Source organism: Perissodus microlepis, chromosome 23, assembly GCF_051167445.1.
Source record: "Perissodus microlepis isolate ML-2025 ecotype Zambia chromosome 23, ASM5116744v1, whole genome shotgun sequence".
Lineage (NCBI taxonomy): Eukaryota > Metazoa > Chordata > Actinopteri > Cichliformes > Cichlidae > Perissodus > Perissodus microlepis.
In genome coordinates, this window is record NC_140482.1 from 27,203,729 (window position 1) to 27,224,706 (window position 20,978).

General features: G+C 37.9%; 1 protein-coding gene across 3 annotated transcripts in view; it reads left to right on the plus strand.

Annotated features, from left to right (window-relative positions):
• nlgn1 (neuroligin 1) overlaps positions 1 to 18,974 on the plus strand; it is a 277,973-nt gene extending 258,999 nt beyond the window's left edge. For all 3 annotated transcript variants that reach the window (XM_084921759.1, XM_084921760.1, XM_084921761.1), the window contains 7 exons: positions 1,652 to 1,864; positions 3,543 to 3,809; positions 3,893 to 4,254; positions 6,101 to 6,261; positions 8,020 to 8,176; positions 9,257 to 9,334; positions 10,863 to 18,974. In XM_084921759.1, the coding sequence (XP_084777885.1) occupies positions 1,652 to 1,864; positions 3,543 to 3,809; positions 3,893 to 4,254; positions 6,101 to 6,261; positions 8,020 to 8,176; positions 9,257 to 9,334; positions 10,863 to 11,465 (1,841 nt within the window). In that variant the 3' untranslated portion in view covers positions 11,466 to 18,974. The remainder of the gene's footprint in view (positions 1 to 1,651; positions 1,865 to 3,542; positions 3,810 to 3,892; positions 4,255 to 6,100; positions 6,262 to 8,019; positions 8,177 to 9,256; positions 9,335 to 10,862) is intronic.
• The last annotated feature ends 2,004 nt before the right edge of the window (positions 18,975 to 20,978 follow it).

The window sequence follows — 20,978 nt, forward strand, 5'->3', positions numbered from 1 at the left end:
AGGCTGAAGTGCAGGATGGTAAATATATTCTTTTAGCTATCCTCAAAGGCTTTCTGTGGGTGTACACATAATGCATCCAGTGTAAATTAGCAGTGTAGTGTTGACTGAGACTGTGAAATAAGCATTTCATTTTCACTGATACAAATAAAAATATCCAAAAACACATGGAAGGAAATATGTGAGCATGTGAGGTTGAAAGGGACAGTTCTTGGGTGTGGTTGTTGGGTGTCAGTGCCCAGGATGCATGGAGGGCTTAATGGGGCTTTTAGTGTGGAAGTGTTGGGAGCTGGACATGAAATTGCTCTAAAAGACCTCAGCTCTCCTGTGGCTCTCCTCGTCTCTTCAGTACATTCGTAACTTACTAGTATTTGATGTTGAAGCCTCACTCGCCATGGATTTTTGGCAAATAATCTAAGCGATAAGAGGTCGTCAGATTGCTTGAAATTCAAAGAAAAGTTGCTTCAAAGATTCCTTTCTTATCTTTTTTAGCATTGCATAGACTGGTCCGTACCTTACAAAAGGAAAGGAGATAACGCTATCCCACAATCCTTTGCAACAGTGACATTCAGGGCCATGCGGCATCAGGCTGTTCACATTATACTATTTATTCACATCAAAAGTTTTTATATAGCAGTGACATCAATTGCATTTAAATTTAGGGGATATGAGTGGACAGGAGAATGAGCGCAAGCAAACATCTTAACATGACATTTATTTTGTTTCACTTTCTTTTTGTTTATTTGTTCAATAGTTTTTTTTTTTATTAACGGTGCTATAAACACAAACACAGAACATTATAGCTTCACCTCATCAAAGAACCAGCAACGGCCTGTAGCATGATGCATAGCTAAACGTATGTTCAGTTGAAGGCTGTTAGCACCATAGTTTCACTGGATCAGTAAAAGAAATAAAAGTGATGTATATGGTGTCTTGTAGCTCGGATGGAGGAGGTGATTTTGGTGAATGGCACTGACTTAGTGAATAAGTCAGTGCCATAGGCAATAAAGTCTTCTCTTGAAAGGCAGTCTGGATGTGGGCAGTGTGTTGTACTGACCTTTGAAAACACGAGTTATTATTATAGATTTATCCACAAAGACCTTGATTTGAAATTTGTATTATGTTATTAAACATATCACTGTCTCTTTGTGACACATTATCATTTTCCATGAAGTTTTCATTTGAATTACTCGTAACTCTATATCTCTCTATATTGCAGCAAATTATTAAAGAATGAGGCTTTTGGTTTTCTGTGTACAGTGGCAAAATATACCTTAATAGCTTAATCAAGAAGATTAAAAAAGAAAATAGATTTTAAAAAATACAATACAAAAAATACAAATCTTCAAAATACAAAAGTACAAAGAATGTTTTTGAATGATTTTTTTTTTTTTTTCGTGATGTGTGATGATAAACTGTAAGATTAAACCTACTAATGTAAAGACATAAATAAATACAATTTCTCATTTCTAAAGTTTGTTGAAAAGGAACCAAACTCCATAAATGAAATGTGTAGATTAAGACAGAGAAAAGTCCTGATGCCATTAGGTGTCTTTTCTTTGTTAATGAAGACATCTGCTTATGGTCAAATAAGAAAAATCAGGAGAAGATATTAAAATAATATCTACTGTTTTTAATTTGTCCTCTCATCCAGGTTTCCTGAGTACCGGTGACCAAGCAGCAAAAGGGAATTATGGCTTGTTGGATCAGATCCAGGCTTTGCGCTGGACCAGTGAGAACATTGCAGCCTTTGGCGGCGATCCATTGCGAATCACTGTGTTTGGCTCCGGAGCTGGAGCTTCCTGTGTGAACCTGCTCACGCTGTCTCACTACTCAGAGGGAAACCGCTGGAGCAACTCAACAAAAGGTAAAGCCCAAGGACTCAAGTTACAGGGATCCATGTGGGGTCTTCATATGTCCTTAAGTCTCATTTCAGTAGTGTGTGACCATAAAAAAGGTTGTGATCTGCTTTTGCTGATGCTTGTTGTAATTTTGGATGCGTGTATGTTAACGTCGGAACAATATTCAGCTTTGACATGAAAAGAAGCAATTGATAATGTACTACTATATAGAAAACGAAATACTTTGTGCTGCATAATTTTCTGAGAATGCCCGCTCTGAGCAATTAAAAGCAGTTTGATTGAGTAGTTGTTTTACAAACAGTTAAATTTAAAAAAATGAACAAAAACATCACATATATTCTAAACACAGGTTTCATATATGATTTTATTTAATGGGATGTTGCTCTTTATTCATACAGAGACCATTTTTCAAAACAAAGAGACTTGGTAGTAATAATGTGTTACAACCATGTATATCTGCAGCAAAAAAAATGTGCCTCTAACCATAAACAAAATGAGGTGATAAGATATGTAAAGGATATTGACATTACTGGGGAACAAAATATATGGAAAGAAAGAACTTGAAGCACCTCTTTCCCTAAGGTCATGTAAGCAATAAGAACGATAAGGACAGTGTTGACCAGTAGCCTGACATTGCTGTAGTTGGGATTTCTGTTTGAATCCTACACTATGTGGCAGGATAGTCATTTTGTCAGAGTATATGAAACCCGAGCTTTGAGATTTGTCTATTTCCCAGGCTAGCTGTCCACTGTAATTGTAACAAACATTTCTCAAGAAGAAGGAAATAGTGAATTTAGGAACATTCAAGTTATGTTACAGACCAATGCCTTCTGTGGATTTGTCATGCTTTATAAAGAAACAGAAATCTTATTTCAGTCACACCACTCACGTTTGACATGATAGATTGGATGGTTCAGACAATTTCCATGAACTCTCATAGGTTTCTACCATTATCTATGATGGACCTGTTTAGCTTAGCATCAATAGGGGATTCAAAATCAGCTTTGTTAACAACATTTATAAATATCTGAAGGACCCCAATATCTCACTCTGTCAACACCTTTTTATTACAGTCAGTTTGGTGATAATTATCTAAAAACAGTGATCATAAGTGTTTCACACATTTGGATGGAAATCAAAGAAAAGGGAAAGGGAAAAATGACATTCCCCAACACACTAAGCCATGAAGATTTTTCTTACATTCAAGAAGACTAACAATCACAGGATCATTAGTAAATGTTCAGATTTGTTTCTCGTCACTACTGAAAACTAACAAACCAAAGAATTTGCCTGTTTTTACATCATTAATGTTACCCTCAACCTGCAGGGCATTAATATGGGACTGACTCAACAAACCTGCATTGTACTATGTTCATGATGAAAATCAGGATGGCTGAGTTATTTTTTCTTTTTTGCCAAAAGAAATATTGCTTTGTCTGTTCTAATAAGCAAAACTATTTTTCAGTGTATTCAGTTTGCCTCTAATATGACCTATGATCGCTGAGTTTCCGTTCCATTTTCTCAATCAGCTGATTTATCATATGATATTTTTCTTTATATGATTTTCAAAATGACATTTTATGCATCTATACTTATTTTGACATATTTTGGGATAGTCTCTGAATTGCACCTAATTAATTGTTTTCTCCATCAATGCTGCCCCTGTGCTGTTTTTGTCTTAAGGCCTGTTCCAGAGGGCCATCGCTCAGAGCGGCACAGCTCTGTCTAGCTGGGCTGTCAGTTTTCAGCCTGCCAAATATGCTCGAATGCTGGCTCGGAAGGTAGGCTGCAACCTGGAGGACACTGTGGAGCTTGTGTTGTGCCTGCAGAGAAAACATTACAAGGAGCTTGTGGATCAAGACATCCAGCCGGCCCGTTATCACATTGCCTTCGGCCCTGTTATTGATGGCGATGTTATACCTGATGACCCTCAGATTTTAATGGAACAAGGTATTCAATTTATTTTCCACCTAAAAGGATGCTTTGTAATTACAATTTGTAAGTTAACAAAACTCTGTACTGTCTCTTGCTAGGTGAGTTCCTCAACTATGATATAATGCTGGGAGTGAACCAGGGCGAGGGCCTTAAGTTTGTCGAGCTTATCGTGGACAATGAGAATGGCGTCCAAGCTAATGACTTCGACTACGCCGTGTCCAGCTTTGTGGATGACCTTTATGGCTACCCAGAAGGCAAAGACATCCTCCGAGAGACCATCAAGTTTATGTACACGGACTGGGCTGATAGGCATAATCCAGAGACACGCCGGAAGACACTCCTAGCACTTTTCACCGATCACCAGTGGGTAGCACCAGCAGTTGCCACAGCTGACCTGCACTCCAGTTTTGGATCTCCAACCTACTTCTATGCTTTCTACCACCACTGTCAGACGGAACAGGTGAGCTTCAAACTATCACATGCCTCATCAGCTCTGAAGGTACTTTCAAGTATTATGGTACCTGGAATCTAGGAATGAACACCCTGTCTTGATTTGAGTTGTATCACTGAGCAGAAGCCATTTATCAACACATGTAAACAGAATGAATTCAAGAATAATGTACAATCAAATAAAATCACTTATTTCTTATTGCTAAAGGCAAAACAAAATGCTCCCAAATGAAACTAAAGTAATTGATTTGAACTGAAAGCCAACACATTGCTCATATATGTAACAACGTGTGTATGATAACTGCTGCTTTACTTATGAGTCTTTCTCCATAAGTAATCAGTGATGTGTAGTTGGCTAAGCAGTAGTGTCAAACCATGTTTTATATTTTAGATTCTTCCAAATAGCCACCCTTTACTTTGATTACTGCCTTTCACACTCTTGGCTTTCTCTTGATGAGCTTCATGAGGTAGTCACCTGAAATGTTTTTCCAATAGTTTTCCACGGGTTGCAATAGATGCAGAGCACTTGTTGGCCCTTTTGCCTTCACTCTGAGGTCCATCTTGATTGGGTTTAGGTCAGGTGACTGTGGAGGCCAGTCCATCTGGCCAGGCCATTCGGCACAGCACTCCATCACTCTCCTTCTTGGTCAAATAGCCCCTAAACAACCTGGAGGTGTGTTTGGGGTCATTGTCCTGTTGAAAAATAAATGATGGTCCAACGAAACTCAAACCAAATGGGATGGCATGTCACTGCAGGATGCTGTGGTAGCCATACTGGTTCAGTGTGCCTTCAATTTCGAATAAATCTCCAACAGTATCACCAGCAAGCCTCCTCCATCCTTCACAGTGGGAACCATGCATGTGGGAACCATGCATGTGGAGACCATGCGTTCACCTTTTTTGCGTCTCACAAAGACATCGTTAGTGGAACCAACGATCTCACATTTGGACTCATCAGACCAAAGCACAGATGTCCATTCCCGTTTCTTTGCCCAAACAAATCTCTGCTGCTTGTTGCTTTTCCTTAATAGTGGTTTCTTAGCAGCTATTTGACCATAAAGGCCTGATTCTCACAGTCTCCTCTGAACTGAACAGTTGACATATACATATGTATACATACAAATTTGTTTGCTGGTTGCCTGGTTCTGCCAGAGGTTTCTTCCTGTTAAAAGGGAGTTTTTCCTTCCCACTGTCGCCAAAGCACTTGCTCATAGGGGGTCATATGATTGTTGGGGTTTTCTCTGTATCTATGAAGCGCCTTGAGGCGACTTTTGTTGTGATTTGGCGCTATATAAATAAAATTGAATTGAATTGAATTGAATTGAAACTGGTTGGCTGGTTTTTTGATTATTTTTTTTTACTAGTATCTTAAATCCTTACTTCTTCCTGTATTACTTGATGCAACATTTAATGTTAATTTTCAAATATGTCTAGACAAACTAATGAAAATAAAGAGTGCTCATTAAATTGCCCACATTCCTTATTATATTAACTTCAACTTGGTACAGCTACCATGTATATGTACTCTGTATTCCAGTTTAAACTCATCTCAAAGCAATTTTCCTCTGTCAGCATCATCCTTTTATCTTTTATTCTCTCTCTCTCTCTCTCTCTCTCTCTCTGTTCAATTCACTGAATAATGAGCCAAAAATGGCAGGTAAATTAATATTAACAACTTATCTCATTTCCCCTTTTTTCCTCAACAACTATTCTATTTCTCCAGCCTTTTTAATCTTGCTGTGTCTATGCATATTGTCAGAATATCCGCCGTGCAAAAATAATGCCTTTTAATGTCCTGTATCTGTCACATAAATGTAATAATACTGACGTGATTTGATTCATCTGCTGCTCATTAGGTACCACCCTGGGCAGATGCAGCACATGGAGACGAGATCCCATATGTGTTTGGCCTGCCTATGATTGGACCAACAGAGCTGTTTCCCTGCAATTTCTCCAAGAATGACGTTATGCTCAGTGCTGTGGTTATGACCTACTGGACAAACTTTGCCAAGACAGGGTATGATGACTCATAAGGGCCAATGCAGTGTTATGAATCTCATGAATCTGAACAAAACCATCACAGCTTTTTCAGTTATGAAAATGTTAAGTGCCGCATCTGAAATAACTTATAGCTCATACTTAATATTTGTACTTGATCTAACCAGCACCTCTGGAAAGTTAATAATTTCACTTCGCTGTAAATGATAAAAAAATTTATGTGATTATTAGTTATATGGAAATGAAATAATTCTATTGTTTGACATGATTGGTTGTGATTTTGCCAAAATACATTCTATTAATTTCCAAAAAAGGGTACATGATTGTTTACCAAGTGAGCTGGTTTACATGAAATAATCAAATAGTTTATGAGCTTATGTAGTGTTAATTATATGTTAATAAAACATATAATCACCATTAGAACATTGTGATCATTTCACAGTTAAGTTATAATTTCACTGTGATTTTGTTTCTTCAGTATGACCAGGAGTAGTGAATCATACTATGGGTTTTATGGACTGTGTAGTATAATTGGTATTCTTTGAAAATACCCACTACATATCTTCAAATACATTATTAATTGATGATCCTAGCCTGGAGAGTGACATTCTGAAAGCGACAAAATTAAAATCCTTTTTTTCTCCCCCTGTCTCATGTTGCCCTCCACTATATAGTCATGGCGGTAATTGTTTTTCTGCAGCATAATAGGGGGACATTGGCTTTTCCTGTGCACTGCCCAGTAGCCCGGAGGGGAACAAAAAAGCACTAATGATCTACATATATAACCCCAAATTGACGTAGAATGCCGGGTACCTGAGAGATTTATGCCACCAATTTGAATGGTTAAGCGTGTTCCTGATGAGGTTTGGCTGGCTCCATATGCTGCTCTCAGACAATGGGGCGCTCACTGGGTCTGAATGGGCCTCCATAGTTCACATGGCTGGATCTGTTCTTCTCAGATTAAGTGCGAGTGGCTCTATTTAGTGCAGGATCCAAACTCAGTGCGTTATCCTCCTCTGTACTGAATATATGAGGGACATTCACACGGGTTACTGACCTGCATTTACAGTTTATTTAAGCCTTGTGTTATTGAGTCAAACATTTAAAATTGATGGCACATGACATTTAAAAAAGTAGCTATTCTAAGTGTGGTTTATAGCAACCACTGAACCATGTACTTGTTGGAAATTATCAGCATGGTTGAACTGCATATTCAACTAAACATATTCTTTGGCAGGAAGCTTCTTTTCATGTTTGAATTATATATAAATGCATTCACTTCCAAGGAGATATCCATAATTTAAAAAATAAACAAAAAACTGTGACAGGGATTTTTTTTTATGTCTCAAAATTTAAATTAGGTATCTTAAGACCTTTCCATTCAGTCAGAATCTTTAGAAAGCCCTACATCTATGAGCAATAATTTCCCTTCTGACCTTTTCTGGATCTTATCAGGTGTGATATCTTAGAAAGCGTTGATTAAAATTTGATGAAACCTGGAGGCTGCATTTCACCACTGCCTTTCAGTATTTTCATAATTATACTGATTAGCCTGAGGCAAATGCTACACTTATGTCAAAATTAAAATTTGAATAGCCAAACAGCTGTGTCTTAAGAGGTCCAGTTCACCTTTAGCCTGGTTTTAGATCTTCCTGCCCTCTAAGGTAAACAGCCAACAACATTTTTTTTTCTTTTTTTTTTTCCACTGTAAGACTCTCTGCTCGTCTCTCCTCTGTGACCTCTTTAACGGAAACTCATTCCTACTCTTTCTTCAAAGGGACCCAAACCAGCCTGTCCCCCAGGACACCAAGTTCATCCACACTAAGCCCAATCGTTTTGAAGAAGTGGCATGGACACGCTACAACCAGAAAGACCAGCTTTACCTCCACATTGGCCTGAAGCCCCGGGTCAAAGAGCATTACCGTGCCAATAAGGTATAGTTAGATGTAACTCTGTCATGCAGCAGATAAGCTTTTTACTGTTTTTAAGAGAACTCCAATAGTAACTTCAGTACACTGGCTCCCTGTAGATTTAGAATTGATTTTAAGATGTTACTGATCACTTTTAAACCATGTGATGGTTTGGCTCCAAGCTAAATAGCAGATTTGTTGACCCCATATGAGCTGTGTTACTGCCTTAGATCCTCAAGAGCTGCCATGCTGGTTATTCCAAAATCAAGATTTAAATCTCAAGTTGACCATCATCTTTGGAATAATCTACCAGAGGAGAAACCGCTTACAAAATCTGTGGCTTTTTTCAAATCCCTTATAAAAACACATGTTTATAAACTTTTTTTGCTTTTTTTAATGTGATGTTTTCTATGTCTTCACAGGTTATATTTTGATAGCATTTGCATGTGTGCATGTCAATCTATCTGTAAAGATGATAGCTTGAAATGATTCTGATATGAATTTGTAGACTTTTAAAAAATGCATTAAAATTTGGCAAGTTCTTCAAGGTCAACTTAACGATTGATTGAAAATCGACAAAAGCACTATACATATTATTCTTACGAGTGTGGTGTGTATACAAAATATACACACAAAGTTCCATTAATTTAACGTTAACTTCAAACTTAAAAAAGTTGACTTTCTCATATATTATGATATATTTGGTATATTTTTCTATTTATTATGTATTTAAATTAAACTCTAATTAATTCTGTTTCTATTAACATCTTACACATTGCTCTAACTTTTTTAAAAAATGGATAAATCCAGTGTATGCAATCTGGATTTATAAAAATGTATTCCAATTAATTGTTTCTTGCATTATTTTAATTTTTTCGTCTCTATAAAGATGAAATTCCTGTGTGTTTCCTCTTTATGCGTCACTTGTGCCCTAGTCTTGGGTTTGTTTTTCCCAAGCAGGGACGTTTTCTGAATGCTTAAAATTGAACTGCAATATTGTTTCATTTTCATCCTATTGTAATTCCATACTTTAACATGCTCTTCTGAAGACAGTTTTCATACTTGCTTGATTTTACCACCTACGCATTTCTGTCCTTTTCTCAGGTCAACTTGTGGTTGGAGCTGGTTCCTCATCTACACAGTCTCAATGAGGTCACCCAGCTCATCCCAACCACCACCAAGGTTGGTTTTAAATAGTCAATGTGTCATATCATGGCAAAAAGTGTCTATGTGAGCCATTCCCTCCACAGAAGGCTTTTTGAAAACTTTTAAATGTAACATTGAGATTGGTTGTTGACCTAGTTTGCCTAATTTTCCACTCAAGGGGCTCTTGTGATCTCCTACTTAGGTGATTTTATATATATAGACGTGATAGACGAACACATATAAACACAGAGCAGCAGCTGAAGTATATTGAGGAATGAATTTAAAGGCAATGCCAAAAGTGTTCAGTAAATGCAGCTATCAGGTGTGACAGAGAAGAATTATACATAAACATCCAGTCTGACTTCAGTTTGATACAAATTATGAGTAGATACTTGATGTACAAGGGGCTGATTCTGAATGTTTGAGGATGTGAATGTGTGTAATATTTTTAATTTCATTTTTAAAAAGCTTATTTATGTCAAATTTAAGTAACTTTATCAAGTCAGGCAGTGGCACTATGCAACTTAAGCATTAAGCTGCAGCAAAGAGGTTTTCAACATTACATTAACACTTGGAGCTGAAGGAAACTGAAGATGCTCCTTCCTGATATTGTCTTCCTTTTCCTCCTTTGCTCTCCATCCCTTTCCTGGTCTCCATTTTATTTACGTAAGTTAGGCCCATTAGTATTTGAATAAGGGCACTGTTTCTGTAATGTTGCCTCTCTACATTATGTTTTAAATCAAACAAACAGTTGAAGTAAACTTTGACTTTCAGCTTTAAATCGAGAGTATCCAATCTCACTGGTGACAAATGAAAAATGTTGTCAGACATTGCTAGTTTTAGGCCACTAAAACTGAAAATAATTGGCTTTGGTTTTTTTGATCTGATGTCTTTACACTGTGCAATCATTCTTACAAGCACTATGTAATGATGAAGAAAAATATTTTGACTCCTGAATTTGAAAAAATAAGGCCCCAAATCGAAGTAGGTGCATATTTACTATTGATGTAATGAAATTGTATTTGAGGAAATCTGCAAGGCTATGAAGTTGGGTTTTCTTAAAGGATTATAAAACATCAAAAAAGTAATATTTTCCTTTTCTTTCAAAATATGCTGTTAAAGTCATGTGACTCTTAGAAGCTAAATGAGTGAAATGTCAGTTTGGTGTGCACTGCAAAGTTTTGAATGATGTGAAATTCAAGCCAAATAAACAAACAAGAGTTGAGCTTTAATAGCAGATAAATAAATGTAGAATCCAAAAGTCCAGCTGGAATATAATGTAAATACAAGAAGTAATGAAAAAAACTTGGGGGACACATGTGAAACAAAGCAAGAACATGCACTAACCTCAGCAGGACTAGGTAGACAATGCAATAAAACCAAAGAGAAGGCAGGATTTCTTTCTATATTAATGTATTTATTTATTGCAAATGAAATCATTCTTTTTTTCTCTAATAACATTCAAAGCCTATTATGGGGTATCCAATATGTAGTTTCAACTTTGTGGTACCACAAGGTAGACTATACATGATCAGTTATTAACCACTGGTTTTCTTGTCTTCAGATTCCTCCACCAGAAACTACTAATCGAATACCGAAGACCAAAGTTCTGGTGACCAAACGTCCTAACCCAACCCCATTCCCCACTGAGACACAGGACAGTCACAACCAACCACATCTTGTGGACCAGCGTGACTACTCCACTGAACTATCTGTAACCATTGCTGTGGGAGCATCCCTGCTTTTCCTTAATATCCTGGCTTTTGCTGCACTTTACTACAAAAAGGACAAGCGCCGGCACGATGTTCATAGACGCTGCAGCCCCCAGCGGAGTGCCGCAAATGACCTTGCCCACACTCAAGAGGAGGAAATCATGTCTCTACAGATGAAGCAGCACTCAGACCTGGACCGAGATTGCAGGGGGGTTGGTGACTCCCTGCACCCGCATGACGTGGTTCTGAGGACTGCCTGCCCACCGGACTATACTCTGGCCATGAGGCGCTCACCAGATGACATCCCGCTCATGACACCAAACACCATAACCATGATCCCCAGCACCATGGGAGGGCTCACCTCACTCCACTCTTTCAATACCTTCCCCAGCAGTGGCCAGAACAACACCCTGCCCCACCCGCACCCACACTCACACTCCACCACCCGAGTATAGCCCTGTGGATGCACCCATGCAGGCAGGACTCTGATGGCTGAGGCTAAAGCTAATGCCACTGACGCAGCAGAGACTGAAGGCCAACTTTCTGACAAACACAAGTATGTCATGAGATGAAATGCCATCCTGGAGTTGCCAGAAACCCATGGAATTACACTGGGACTGTACGACACCCTGTTAATACCTGAGGAAATATAGTCAAGAGTTTCTGAGGGTTTGGACCAGGGAAAAAAGAATAATTATCTTTTTGTACAAAAATTTAAGACAAGAAAAAAATACATATAAAGAGCTGAAGATAAACAACCTCTAAAGCTAAAACAAAGAGGAGGATGTTTTTTTATTGTTGTTATTTTTGTTCTGATATTGCAGCAAAACAAGGTACAGTAAAAATACTTTCTCTTTCTAGCAACAGATATGGCCTTCGGGATCTTTTGACAAATGACTGCTTGAGAGTATTATCTGGATACAGAAGAGAGCATCAGACACACCTTGGAGGTGAGAAGAAGGGAGCTCTTTGTAAAAGAAAGAAAGCGCGTTGTTTTCCTTCGGCATCACGCTAGAGATTACTCTTTGGGGCACAATGTAGATGCCATGCAAACCAATTTAGGCATGTCTTGACATCATAAATGGAGGCTATGTAAGATAAGGTAAAAAAGAAAAAAAAACAATTGTTGAAAAGAGCAAAGGAAAGACTGAAAACTTCAAGAAAAAGAAATCCTGTATGCACAACAGAACCATTTTGAGGAGAAAAAAATCTTGCAAATACTTTTCATCCATTTATTTTTGAGGATTGGGAACAATTTTATTGTATAGAACCTATTTACATATCTAGATCTGTACACTAAGCACCGAGGCTGTTTAAGCTCTCCTCTTTTCAGAGGGGCATCCATACTGCAAACCTGCCAGTAGAACTGAACCAGTAGGAAGTGGGGATCCACCTACTGGCTTTCTGGCATTTCCAACTTCAACACAGAGAGCTGGGGGACAAAGGATAATTGGATATTTTAGCACGATGCGCATGACAATTTATCTGCTTGATGGCTGCTCTGCTGATTATGTCATTATTAAGAATAATTTTCACCCTCTCCCTTGCATTGGAGAAATTTCAGACATATTTCTTGATTGGATTACAAGAAAACACACACCCTTGCAGGACCATGGGAAATACAATTCCAGGTTATGGATGATGTGGGCTGGAGTCGGGGGTAGAAAGGGGAGGGGCTGGAAATATGGTTCAAATTTTCTTGCATAACATGATATAGCTTGAGTGGAGCTGGGCATATAAGGACTAGTTTTGTACTCCGTGTGTTGGTACTACTTTTTGATAGTGGTTAAATCACATTACACTGTATCAATCAAACTCATTGTACCTTCAGTTGAGATCAATGTTCTTTGGTATTCTACCTACTTGACCACTATACCGTATAGAAGTAATTACCTGCACTGTTTATTCCATTGCCCGGTTTTCTTTACTTTTAACTGGGAGGTGTGTTGACTGTGGTGGAGGGTGAAACTACTGGGAAAAAAAATGGTGGGAGAGTGAATTTCTGGAGCGTGTAGATTTTTTATTCATCCAATCGGGCACTGTAGAGCTCTTTAAACATGAATGCCTACACATGACTAACACAAGTCAAAGGGCAAGATGATAGGAAAAGTTAGGGTCACGGTAGGCCAATTCCCATGATGCGCATTTCATCTAGTTTTTATCATTAGCCAAGGCTGGTTGTGTTAGGAGACACATTGCGCTGGAATTATTGAATTATGTGAAGGAAGTAAAAAGGCCTCTCATAGCAGCTCTGAAGCCCACAGTCACTCCTCTTTACCTCATTTTGAAGAGCTACTTCTTTTCTTGTTTTAGCCCCACTCGTTTTCTACCAGGGATTCTCTACTGTCTCATCTTTTATACTGAGCTGACAGCTGGGCTGTTTAGCAAAGCGGCTCGTCTCACATCCGCACTGTCTTCAGTTGACCATCTACTACAATGCTGTCTGCCTTTGCTAACATCTTCAGGTCAGTGAAGCCTCAGCAGCTAACGATGTTATCCATCGGTGTAGAAATGAGTCACAGTGCAGTCGAATCCAGTTGCTTAAAAGGTTGGAGTCACTGTGGGGGTAAAGTGGTGATCTTCAAAGCAGACAGAGACATGAATATCCTAGATGGCAAGTCTATTGTGCACAGATATAGAAATCTGAAAGCTGGCGCAGAGATGCTACTTGGTAAGCTGAAACGCTTTTCTCCCTGTTTTCCCTTCGCTAAAATGTAGATGTGTAGAGGCCTGTTGTGAGAATTCATCCTGCCCCTTTTGGTTTCCTTACAGGCACTGTGCAGTCATTCAAAATAATGAGTGCAGACTACTGTTACCCCATGTAACATTGTGGCAGGCAAGCTGGATGAGGGGATAAAATCTTGTCTCTCACAGGAAATGTTGCTTTTTGGAATACGATTTAAATTGAATAAACTAATTTTATCTGTTGGCTCCAGATTGTTTCTCTGGATGAAATGAACAGCCAGTGCTTGATCTGGGATTGAAACAAAAGAAAGATTCCAAGGTTATTATCACACATCATCCTCGTGGGAATTTCAGAATCTGGGGAAAATCTGCTCTGTAGTTTTGTTGGCACTGTATCGACAAATCAAAAGCTTTCATACTTTAATACTGATAATATGTATAAACAATCTCATACACAACCATGTGATAAGAAATTACACCTGGGCTTTCCAAGTATTTTGTTTCCCCACACAAAATGTTTTATATAGGAAAACCCTCTACTTGAACTCAAGATTTATTAGACCCATATAAAAAGCAACATGACCTTGTTTTTGTAACCCAATTGCTCAAATGCACTTCACTAGATGTGGAAAGGACTCTTGAAAGAAAATTAAATGATGACGTTGGCTGTGCAGGGATTTAGGAACATTTGTGCCTGAATATGCGCATCAGCAACAAAGTAATTCCTATTATGTAGGTTACTAATTTAAAATGTGCAAAGAGTCACATGGGGTAGGTCAGATTGCACAACGTGAGTCCAAGCCAGACAAACAAAATCTGTTTTTCTTTGTTTATATTGGTTTATTACTGTTTTCTGGCATTTGAATACCAAAACAATGTGTTTCATGATGTAAATCCAGTGGAGCACTACACTTGTCCACTTTTTTGGCTACAAACATGGCAAAAACAAAATGAGATTTTTATCTGTTAATTTTTTGTTTGTGTTTTGATTTTTTTTTTGTTACAGTGAACATTTGATACTTTAATATGACACTTAAACCATTGAATTTACAATCCTCGTTGACTAGACATGACCCTCTGCATGCCTACTGCATGTATGTAAGTATACAGTGCACCCAAACATGCAGTTGCAACAAAAAAATGTCACTTTCTGTGATCAATCTTCTGCACATGCTGTGGAAGATCATATCCTATGATTAATTGGGATCCAGTGTTCAATCTTTACAATCTCTTAGCTAACTCACAACAAGTATCCAGTGGTCAACCTGTTCCAAAACAGCCATCTCAAAAGACAAAAAGCACTATGTAGTTTTGTCTTTTGTCTGGTGGAACCACAGCTTGCATGACTTTCCATCACATTTTAGGATTGCATTTTACATAAATCCACGTAATATGACAAATCATTCTGAGCATGACTTACTTGCATTTTAGTCATATTGCTTTACAAAGCACCCCAAAAAACATTTCCCTTTTAAAGTTTGCAAAACTGCAGCATTAGCAGTAGGATGAAAGGCACTGAGAACGAGCAATTACAACTCTACATGAAAATATCACAGGGGTTGAGATCGTATATAGCTAGCACTTGCCAAATTCAAACATTGCTCTCCAGAGAAATGACAAAGGGGCAAAGGCAGGGCCACCCACTGAATTAAACATATAATTGCACTGATGGGTAAATAGTCAAGCAATTGCAAGGCCATGCTAAGTGGGTGACAGCCAGGGATGAATCCTAATTAATAACTTGCCATGCATCCAATTGTCTGATTGATGATAGTTGAAAAATGTAAACCAACTGTAGCGTGAAAAAAAATGAGAGAACTGTTGGTCAGCACCTGACATATTTGGAATTATAAATGGAAATTGCTAGAAACTGTACTGAACTTAATTTATAGTGGCAGTTGCTAACAAGATTTAGCCTCTGCAGTGACTGCATGCAAATATAGTCCAAATTTTCTCATAAGGAAAAAGCAGTTGTGCTAGATTGCTTGAGGATGTAAAACTAGACAGGAAGACAGCAAAACGTTTTGCAGGAAAATGCAAAACGCAATGACTCAATCAGGAAATATATAAGTAAGCGAATGCATTAAATGCATTTAACAGTTTTGACAGTTGTGTATGGAAAAACCTGGTTATCAAAGCAAATTGAAAGCAAATTGGCATAATTTGTGAGAAAATTGCAACTTTTGAAAATAACAGCACCGAATGACCTTTCCCTGAAGACAACTGCAGGCATTATGAATTAGAAATCTTTAAAAGATTAAATCTTTAAAGCGATGCACAAATTGAAAGTCTGATTTAAGCACCAGCTAGCTGCTGTTTCCCTTGCAATCAGGAAGATGTGAAAAAGATTTAAAATACACAGTAGCAGAAGAAGAGAATGCTGTGACGAGCACCTCTCTGACCACAGATACGACCTCGCACCTTTACTGAGACTGAAGCAAAGTTAAGACAAAATGGTATTTGACTGATGGCATAAAACCCTATCAAAATCATATCGCACGACTCCACTTAACACACCCAAAATGTGTATTCTAGATTTGTTCTTTTATTGTCTTAACAGCACCAAAATTGAAGGATTCAGTAATTTTCACTAAGGCAACCTTACTGGAAGACTGATGCATTTCAAAGCAAACTAACTTGTTTTGCCTGGTGACATTTTCTCTATTAAGATTCACAATCTTTGGGTAAGAAATGGTCCACATCTAAAGCCGTGTCACCTTTTAAGCTGTGTGTTGAATACGCTCTGTGAAAATGTCAATATTCCTTTCTTAGTGTTTCCATTAAAATACAGTTTTTATGGTATAAGGAATATCTCAAATGCATTTCCTACCTCATAGATCATTTGCAAATAATAACTTTTGTGAATGTTGCATTTTCCATCCTGCTGTTATTCTCTTGTATCAATAGTAAAGTTTTATCAGGCGTTACCCTGTCCAGCTGTCAGTAAGCATTGCCAACCCCTGCAGCCGCCACAAATGTAGGTCATGTCTCCCTGCTCTTGACACGAATGTAAACGGTTGTGTACATATGATGGTAGGTACTAGCAGTGCTGAGACTTTATCATTTAAAAGATGCTTAACAGCACCTCTAGTGGTCATAGGTTCCACAGAGTTGTGTTCTTCATGTTGGAAAAATCTCAGCTCACAACTAAAGTACAACTACATATGTTTTTAAGAAAGGGCTAGCTTTTAATAGACTAGGGCTAAGAAACGTATATAATTATGAAACGTATGACTGAAACAAGGTGATAAATTTTCCCAATCAACAGAACAGGGGCCGCTACAGAAACCAAGTTGCCCTTCTCTTTTCATCTAATTTGTTGAAGTTTTGATTCACTGCTAAGAAGGCAAAAAGGAAAAAGAAAAAAAATCTTTCCTTTCTGATTTTAGGAAACTGGAGTAATTGACACTCATTTTTTAAACGTTACATATTCAATCCCAGAGTGCCACTGAGACTTTGCTACACATATATATGAAACTCTTTTCACTGAGAAGCATTTTGATTACGTTAAAGAGTGGGAAATGTCATAAACATATATTCTGTTAACACATCTTTTTAAAGTTAGGGCAAGTCACATGCCTGCCCTATGATAGAGGAAACATTAAGCCTTAAAACTGAGAACTAATAACAATAAAACTTTATTGGATAGTGAAATGAGCAAATTAAATACGAAGGAAGTTCAAATTTAATTGCAGTTATTATACTGTTTATACACTGTGGTAGTTTTACGTGGAACATTACAAAGTTATGAGGAAAAGGGTATACCTTTTGTTTGAGTGCTGTGTACCATAACATCATAAACATACACCTTTTGCCCATCTTTTTCTAATTCAGCCTGGTTCATAACTGAATTTCTCTTATTTTTAAGAAGATTATTAAAAGTCTGTAATTTTCTAAAGCCGTTGCGGGCAGGTTGAGCACACTGATTACGTGCAGCATGCGTGGGCAGGAGGGTCTTTACATGTGTGTTTGCTAAAATACACACATCTTCAAAACAACAACAGCTAAAACACACACACACACACACAGTTGTAAAATCTTAAACATGACCTGCAAAAATCCGTCACCCCCTTTTGAATGCATATGCTGGTATTGTTCATTTCCAGTTACCAGTATGCTCTTTTGTCAGCCTTGTAAACATTATTTCCATTAGTGTTTAATTCTATATTGTGCCTATTTTGTGTTTCTGTGTTGAATATTTAAATATTCTGTTTATTTTGTGTCATATGATGTCTTGCTTGTCCTGAATAAGACTTGAATTTGGATTTATTGGCTTTGTGCTTGTAGCAGCACTCATTTGTAAGAGTGTTGACATTCAAATGGCAGATGTGAGATATTAGTCTGAGAATGCCCCATAGTTGAAAATGACTCCCATCTGGTGTCACTCTCCTTTAAAAAATTGTGTCCAATTAGCCCAGTCTCATGGCAGCTTGTGAAATAGTCCCAAAAATGCGATCTGTGCGCTTCTGCACAGGATGACTTTTGGTTTAATCGTGACGGAGAAGCAACACTCCCATCAGATGCGACTTATCTACCAGAAAATTACTTTTAGTAAAACGATAGCGTATAAGAAGAATAAAACAAAAGAATGGTAAAAATGTCTCTTTGATTAAGTTCTTGTAGTTATGCCACTATCCTCCTACTTTCTTGAGTGGACTTTAGTACATTAAAGTGGAAGCTGTCTTGATGTTTACATACGTAACATATAGGTATTATTTACATCTATTTTTCAAGCTACCGTGAGACGGTGTTAGTCTGCCATTTGCAAAAGGGGAAGTTTCACCCAATCCAGGTAGCATTTCTTCGGTCATTTCTTTTGACTCCCAGCACCACTAGATTTTATTAAGCCAGTCAAGAAGGGTGAGTATACATCCAAACAGTTTGGGACTGCAAACACTTGTGAAACCCTGTTCTAGGGGGAAGCTTCATTTTTTTTTTTTGTTCTTGTGTAAAGCTACGCAGATCGTGGTCGACAGTGAGCCTGTGTTGTAGTGCAAGGGCAGAGAGGAACGAGCACTGCGAATGAATGTAACGCAACGTGCCATTTTCTGACCTCAAAGCGCAGCAGAAACAACAATTAAACCTCAGATTCATCCTGAGAGGTTTGTGCAAGCAATCTGAAAGCTAAAGGTGGATTTGTTCTTTGAAAGTCATGTGAACCGGAGGAACTATGTGAGCAGGTCTGGCATTTGTATTGTAGATTATTTGTCACTTGTCTTTCTTTCTGGTTAAATAGTAATTACTCTTCTGGAGCACAATAAATGATTTTAATATGCTGATATGTTTTTTTTTCTCTGGAGTCTTCATTTATTATTTTCTGTGGCTGTTGCTGAGTTTACTAATTTAATTGGTGAAGCACACATCACTTCATACTCGCGAGTAATTACTCTGGCAATTTATTTGTGGCGTGATTAAATTTGTTTTCTGTGACTGAAGGCTGAACAAGCTTTGTCCTAGGTAGAATGCATTAAAATAAAAACAGTGCCTGTAAAACCTCACCATGTTCTTACAGGAAGTACACACGGTGATAGAGGGTGAACATCTGTCACTTTTGTTGAAATGGGCAAAAAATGTGACAACAAAATTAAAGAGTTTCTTCTACCGCACTTTTTTTTTTTTTTCATGAATTCTATGCATTTATGCTCTTTGGAATGTATGACTGAACTCTGTGTGTGGGTTATTATGCATTATGGTACTCCATCCATCAGACAATAGGTTGGGTGCGTTTGTAGAACTGCAAAAGGTGAAGACGTGCAATATGGAATATGTATCTTGGCTGTTACCTTTAAATTGCTACATATTATTGATGATTTTCATCTAAGTTTTAAAGTTTGCACAGAAGCACTTAGAGCTGAATAAACAAGTGTGGCCCAAAAGTGACAAAATGAAAAAATACACTATTACAGAAATCCTTTAAACTCTGCAAAACACGTCAGAATTTCTCACTAAAAGCAGCCTGGTTTCAGAGGCGCCCCCTCTGATCAGGTTTGCATTTTGATTGGCAACACAGTAAGAAATCATCTGACTTTATTTTTAAATTTTACTTTATTTTGAAATATAAGAGAATTCGATGCTGAGTAAAATCTCTCTCTTTCTTTAGAATGATTTTTGTCATAGATCTTGGAAAACAATAAAATGTGTCAGACAGAGAGAAACTTTCTAGCAGTAACCCATGTGTAAATGCTCATTATAGAAATATGAGATCAACAATAACTGGATAAATTAATAGGATAAAAAAACGGTACATTTTTAAAGTCTAATTTGCTACTTGAATTCATTCAGTTTCACTTATCCTTCCAACTCTGGCGAAATAGAATATTAAACTAATTCGTCTTTATTGCTGTTGTTCTCTTATTTTGTTAAAACACATTTCGTCCTGTAACACAAACCGAGATTTTGAATCATTCATTAGTGGTTAATGTTTTATTGTTTTCCAATATGTGATGAATTTAGTTATGCGTTTTAGTTCTCTGAATGCTTGCTAAGAGCTGAACAACAGTATTTGTAGGGCTCAGCCTGAGAACTTCAGGGACCCTTTTGCGCCTTAGGGCTTGATGTGATGCATTATCAGTTTCCTCTGATCTTAAATATCACACAAATACAAGCACTCTCTCTCTCACACGCAGACCGAGAAAAAAAAAAAAAAAGCAAACTGGCATTTTGTTTAGTGCTAATTGGAAATCAATCGGAATTCATCCTCCTTGGAAAAGGGTGACATTTTCTCACTCTTTGCCAATGATTAGAAACAAATTATGCCAGACACTGACTGACATTTGGAGAGCAGGCGGCTGTTTGGAGTGGAGTGTAAAGGATCAACAGAGCATGTATTTATGCTCTCAGGCACTGATCCTGTCATGTGTGTTGTGTGTGTGTGTGCGTGTATGTGTGCATCTATTTGTCTGACCAAGGGCACACACGACTGTGGGCTGCTCAGCCAGAGGGCCCTGTAGGAATAGCTTGATAAGGGAGGCTTATTTACCATAATAATGCATCTCATCTCTGCACATCAAACACTCCTGCCTGGTCTGATAACCCGCTCTTTAATTTAGCACAACTGTTTGATCTAGCTGTGCTGCCGTTGTCCCAGGGCCATTGTCGCGAGCAGCACAACAGTTGGGTAATTGCTGTGTACTTTAACAGTGTTTCACAAATAGAACAGTTACATAATGTTGCACCTATGGAGTAGAGCTCCACTAAATTGTGTGATGCTCTAGACGATATGCGAAGGGGGGAAAAAGGTATCGTAAAAGGTACTGATATCTCATTCTGTCCGTGCTATTGCC